We start from the raw sequence: 6,210 nt of genomic DNA, 5'->3' as shown, positions 1-6,210 counted from the left end.
TGGCAGCCTGTATAGCAGAGCAGGAGGAAGAGGCTTTGAATAGGCTTAGTGAGCCGAGGAGCAGAGATCAGGGGCCGTCCTCGGAAAGCTATGAGAGGATAAGTGTTATTTCAATCCCCTGTATGGGTGTTTCGGCCTACTCCCTAGCCTCCAATAATAAGAATATCTCCTCCTGTGCCAGGGTATCTTTTTCCTGCGAAGTTTTGTGGCCTGATTTAAGTAGAACAGGGAGGTCCTTGATTCCTTATCTGCTGTTTCCAAATGCCTCTCACCCAACGTAGTCATTAACCGAAACTGCATAGGATGTGGTGACGTACTCTGTACTCCAAAGAGTTCGTTGTTCTCATTTATACTTCTACCTCCTGTTTTAATTAATAATTTCTGAGGAATAATTAGTGGTTTGTCCTCTTCACTGTCACTAGTTTTATTCACGTTGAGCATGCCATGCAGATGTCAGTTAGGGATTCACGTGTCCCATCCCCTTACATACCACTTGCCTGAAGTCACATCTTATTACACTTCCCGGTTAAGGCTCGTGTTGTTTGTCAGCTTAGGCTCTCAACATGCTCCGACCTTTGCTCTAATAGGAGTGAATCGTCTCTCCACAGCAGCATGCTCACCACACTCTGGGTAGCTAGGTGATTTCCCCTTCTTTTGACAACACTTGCAGGAGCCTGATGGCTTCAGAGATGTAGCCGTATGCTTATGTCAGGAGAGCCAGATTGAGGCAAACCATGTGGTAGGAAAGTAAGGTGGACATTCCACACACAGAAAATGACTAGAGCAATGACTCTTACTCTAACCAGTTGTCGCCGTCATCTTTGTCGTCGTCTTTTTCTGCTCCTCCTTGTATTTGTTATTTACATTTATTGTTTCTTTCTGTCTTGGTATGTGTGAATATGTGTGTGTGTGTGTGTGTGTGTGTGTGTGTGTGTGTGCATGTTGCTATGGAAGCATGTCACTATCAAGCTCTTATCTCAGCCGTTCTACACTGAGAGTCATTACTAAAGAAGTTGAAAGGCTCACTTTTTGAGTTCCTGGTTTAGAAGACAGGAATCGGGGACAATTGTTTATTCTGTTCTCTCACCTATGTCCACAACCGCATCCATCAAGTCATATTTCTGTGGGCCTCAAGAAGTGCTTTCTTGTAACCCATACTGGCCTTGAGCTTCTGCTTCTTCTGCCTCTACCTCCCAAATCCTGGGATTATAGGTTTGTGCTACCACGCTGGTGATGGGGACTGAACACAGGGCTTTGTGCATCTCAGACTGAACCCTAGCTCTGGCCCGCCTTTTTTAAAAAACTAATTACAGTTGTCTCCTGAAGTATATTCTCAAATATGAGATCATTTTATAGTTCTCAGTATAGAGGCCAGCAATGTTCTGCTTTTCTTTAAATACCTTTATACTTCTGAAATGTCTTTCAGCTCAACATAAAGAGTAGCCAGAGCTCCATACTCCGAGGCGGCATATTCTGAACTTAATTGTACTATAAAGAATACATTGCATTGCTTCTTAGATCCTCACCTCTGTACATCACCACCACACAGGGACACTGCTTACAGTGGTCACCTCCTCACCTCTGCGCAGTCACCACCACAAGGAAACACCACTCACAGTGCTACATATACTCACTGCTGACATGTGCATACAGTAATTAGCTATTTTGATAGAGAATATCCACACTGAACTTATAAGCTAGAAGATATTAGAAAACAACCTCCCAAGGTGTGTTTGGTATTTGTATTTATTTGGAATTAATGTCCATATTAGGCTGTCGTACTTAGTCAGATTCACAGCAGAAATTAAAAAGAGAGGAGAGTGTTGCTCTATGAGTCCGTTGGGGGTTACTGTTTCACAAGTCATGCCCTCTCTGTGTCCAGCTGCATACGACTTTATCACGTGCAGTTGGTAGAGGACAAGTCGTCCATCAAGCACCAGATGAATGTCATTACAGTGGCAGAGCAAAGGGCAGCAGAGTGGGACTGAAGTGTTAAGGAATGTCTAGCAAGCCATGTTAAACATTCCTTTTCCCGATGCATTTGTCACAGCAGATGACTCATTTTACTGAAACTCAAGTGTGTTTTCCTGGCTGCTGTTGCGTTTTCAGGTGAAACAGCAGAGTCTGAGCAACTCTGAGAAACATCTATCTCATGGTTTTGTTTGTTTGTTTGGTCAGTGATGGGGGGAATGTTTCTATTATAGTTGTGAAATTCTCTAAGTAAGGATAATTTTTAATTCCTATGAACAAATTTCCTTTAAATTTTATTTAAATGATCGTGTTGGGGATTTTTTTTATTTTATTTTCCAGTTTAAATTTAGGTAAGAAACAAGGTTGCTTCACAAGTCAGTTCCAGGTCCCTCTCCCATTCCCTCCCTTCCTCCCGAGCCCCCCCCCCATTATCCCCTCATTTCCCCAGGGAGGGTGAGGCCCTCCATGGGGGTGTCCATAGTCTGTCATTTCATATAGGGCAGGGCCTAGACCCTTCCCCAAGAGTTCAGGGTGAGAGTGCACCTCACATTGTTCTATGGGAGTCCAAAGTCCGTGTGTATACTTGGGATGGGTACTGATCTGCTGCCCAAGGCTCAATAGATTACCTAGGCCTCCTCACTGACACCCAGATTCAGGGGGTCTTGATCAGTCCCATGCTGGCTTCCCAGGCTGATGCCTGGGATTCAAGAGTTAACCTTTGTCTGGTCAGCTGTTTCTGGGGGTTAAACCAGCCCAGTCTTAATCCCTTTGATCATCAGTCCTCCCTCTCTGTTACTGGCTTTCTTGAGTTCAGCTCAGTACTTAACCAAGGGAGTCTGCCTCTTCTTTGATCAGCCACTAAATAAAGTTTCTGTTTCCCAGACTCTCTGGCCATAGGATTGTAGGCTGGCACTCCCCAGATCTATGTCTAAAATCCATATATGAGAGAGTACATGCCATGTTTCTCTTTTTGTGACTGGGTTACCTCACTCAGGATGGTTTCTTCTAGTGTCATCCATTTGCCTGCGAATCTCATGATTCCATTATTTTTTTCTGCTGAATAGTACTCCATTGTGTAGATGTACCACATTTTCTCTATCCACTCTTCAGGTGAGGGACATCTAGGTTGCTTCCAAGTTCTGGCAATTACAAATAAAGCTGCTATGAACATAGTGGAACAGACATCTTTGTTGTATGAATGGGCATCTTTTGGATATATGCCTAAGAGTGGAGTTGCTGGGTCTTGTGGTAGGTTTATTCCCATTTTTCTGAGGAATCTCCATACTGATTTCCAAAGTGGCTGAACCAGTTGGCACTCCCACCAGCAATGGAGGAGTGTCCCCCTTTCACCACATCCTCTCCAGCATAAATTGTCATTGGTGTTTTTGATTTTAGCCATTCTGACAGGAGCGAGATGGTATCTGAGAGTTGTTTTGATTTGCATTTCCCGGATGGCTGAAGATGTTGAGCACTTTCTCAAGTGCCTCTCAGCCATTTTAGACTCCTCTATTGAAAACTCTCTATTTAGTTCTGCAGCCCACTTTTTAATAGGGTCCTTTGGTGTTTTGGAGACTTGCTTCTTGAGTTCTTTGTAAATTTTGGAGATCAACCCTCTGTCAGATGTGGGATTAGTGAATATTTTTTCCCATTCTGTGGGCTGCCTTTTTGTCTTGCTGACTGTGTCCTTTGCTTTACAGAAGCTTCTCAGTTTCAGTAGGTCCCATTTATTAATTGTTGATCTCACTGTCTGTGCTACTGGTGTTATGTTCAGGAAGCTGTCTCCTGTACCAATTCGTTCAAGGGTACCACCCACGTTCTCTTCTAAGAGGTTCAGTGTGGCTGGATTTATGTTGAGGTCTTTGATCCATTTGGACTTAAGTTTTGTGCATGGCGATAAACATGGATCGATCTGCATTCTTCTACATGCCAGTCTCCAATTATGCCAGCACCATTTGTTGAAGATGCTTTCTTTATTCCATTGTATATTTTTAGCTTCTTTGTCAAAGATCAGATGTTCGTATGTGCGTGGGTTAATACCCGGATTTTCAATTCGTTTCCATTGGTCTACCTGTCTATTTTTGTGCCAATACCAAGCTGTTTTCAGGACTATAGCTCTATAATAGAGCTTGAAGTCAGGGATGGTGATGCCTCCGGACGTTGCCTTGTTGAACAGGGTTGTTTTGGCTATCCTGGGTCTTTTGTTTTTCCATACAAAATTGATTATTGTTCTTTCAAGGTCTGTGAAGAATTGTGCTGGGATTTTAATGGGGATTGCATTGAATCTGTAGATTGCTTTTGGCAGGATTGCCATTTTTACTACATTGATCCTACCTATCCAAGAGCATGGGAGATCTTTCCATTTTCTGAGGGCTTCTTTAATTTCTTTCTTTAAAGATTCAAAGTTCTTACGATACAGGTCTTTCACTTGTTTGGTTAGCGTTACCCCAAGGTATTTTATGTTGTTCGTGGCAATTGTAAAGGGTGATGTTTCTCTGATTTCTCTTTCAGCCCTTTTATCATCTGTATATAGTAGGGCTACTGATTTTCTTGAGTTGATCTTGTAGCCTGCCACTTTGCTGAAGGTGTTAATCAGGTGTAGGTCATTTTTTGATATAATTATCTTACTATACCTAATTATCTTGGAGAGTTGCATTTCTTTTTTTTTTTTTTTTTTTTTTGGTGCACATTGTTACTCTCTTCTACAAATCCTCCCCAGAGACCAGTCTAAGGGAAAGTAGAGAAATTCTGCTGCTAGCTCCTGATACCTTCTGACTTCCAGTGTTGATGTTTCTTAGGCTAAAGAAAGTCTAGAGAATAGATGTGGTAGGTGCTTTTATACTAGTTAAGAGGGCATGGTTTGCATTCTCACCAAATCTGTGACTGTTTGCCTAGGAATGCAGACATGGAGATGACCTTGGAGAGAGCTGTGAATATGCTTGATGCAGACCATGTAGCACTGCCCAGGATTTCTGCCGCAGCTACTTTTATACAGCATGAGAGCTTCCAAAAATCTGAAGCACGGAAAAGGGTGAGTGTTCTCTAAGCTCATATAAAATCCAGCACTCTGTCAGTGGTGTGTTGGCCCTGAACACCACGACCAGTATGTAATGCAAGCTTAATAACCTTTCTTCTAAAGACTGATACAGGGCTTTCCAGTGTACACAAAGCCCAACATTGTAGAAACCAGGAGTGCTGACACACACCTGTAACCCTAGCACTCAGGGTGAAAACAAGACCAGAAACTCAAGCTTAGTCTTGCCTACACAGTGAATTGAAGGAGATCTCAAGCTTCACTGATCTGTGAGTGTAGTAGAAAGTCATTAGGACTCATTTATTGCTGGAGAAGCAGAACAGGAGCTTTTGATTTCTTCCCAGTCCCTGGCCTATCTAATAGCAGGTTCTTGGCCTTCAATCAAATCAGATTTTGGTTGGTTTGTGCCACTATCATATCAGCATACGTTGTAGATCACAGGGTTTGTAGCAGGTTGGGGTTTAACTTTCTCCTCTGGTAGTATGTGCACAGTACTTTCCAGTATCATAAAGTCTAGTCAGTAAGGGTGAAAGTTCTAGGTAGGTACTCTTGGACTTCTCCACATTTAGTGAGTTATGTAGAGTTCTCTTGAGCAATAGGATCTTAGTGTCAGTTTATGGAGAGCAACAATTATGCATGACAGTAGCCTGGTTATTTGAAGGCTCCTATGGATATCCACTATGCTGGATAGTTTTATGTTAATTTGACACAAGCTACAGTCATTGAGAGGAGGAAACCTCAATTGAGAAAGTGCCTTCATAATATCAGGTTATAGATAAGCCTGTGGGGCATTTTCTTAATTCGTGATTGATGGGAGGGCACAGCCCATTGTGGGTGCTGCCATCCCTGGGCTGGTGGTCCTGGATTCTATAAGAAAGCAGGCTGAGCAAGCCATGATGAGTACTCCTCCATGACCTCTGCATCAGCTCCTGCCTCCAGGTTCCTGTCCTGCTTAAGTTTTTGCTCTCACTACCTTGAACTGTTATATGGAACTTTAAATGAAATAAATCCTTTCTTCCCCAACTTGCTTTGGTCATGGTACTTCATTGCAGCAATAGTAACTCTAATTAAGAAGAATACAATGAGATGTAACCCATCTTGGCATTGGAAGCTTCATGTTATGATGAGAGATGTCCAGTTGGAGTTCTGTCTTCCTGATATTTGACGATTTAATTTGACTGACTTTCTATGTGTATATTTTAGGAAGC

The 6,210-nt window shown here is 42.6% G+C and overlaps 1 protein-coding gene across 1 annotated transcript in view; it reads left to right on the top strand.

Annotated features, from left to right (window-relative positions):
* Positions 1-6,210, top strand: part of Pkp2 (plakophilin 2) — a 71,772-nt gene that overhangs the window by 14,182 nt on the left and 51,380 nt on the right. The window contains exon 4 of the mRNA XM_005077497.4: positions 4,864-4,999. Within this exon, the coding sequence (XP_005077554.1) occupies positions 4,864-4,999 (136 nt within the window). The remainder of the gene's footprint in view (positions 1-4,863; positions 5,000-6,210) is intronic.

Source organism: Mesocricetus auratus, unplaced genomic scaffold (genome assembly GCF_017639785.1).
Source record: "Mesocricetus auratus isolate SY011 unplaced genomic scaffold, BCM_Maur_2.0 Super-Scaffold_100008, whole genome shotgun sequence".
NCBI lineage: Eukaryota > Metazoa > Chordata > Mammalia > Rodentia > Cricetidae > Mesocricetus > Mesocricetus auratus.
This window is presented reverse-complemented; position numbering and strand designations above follow the sequence as displayed.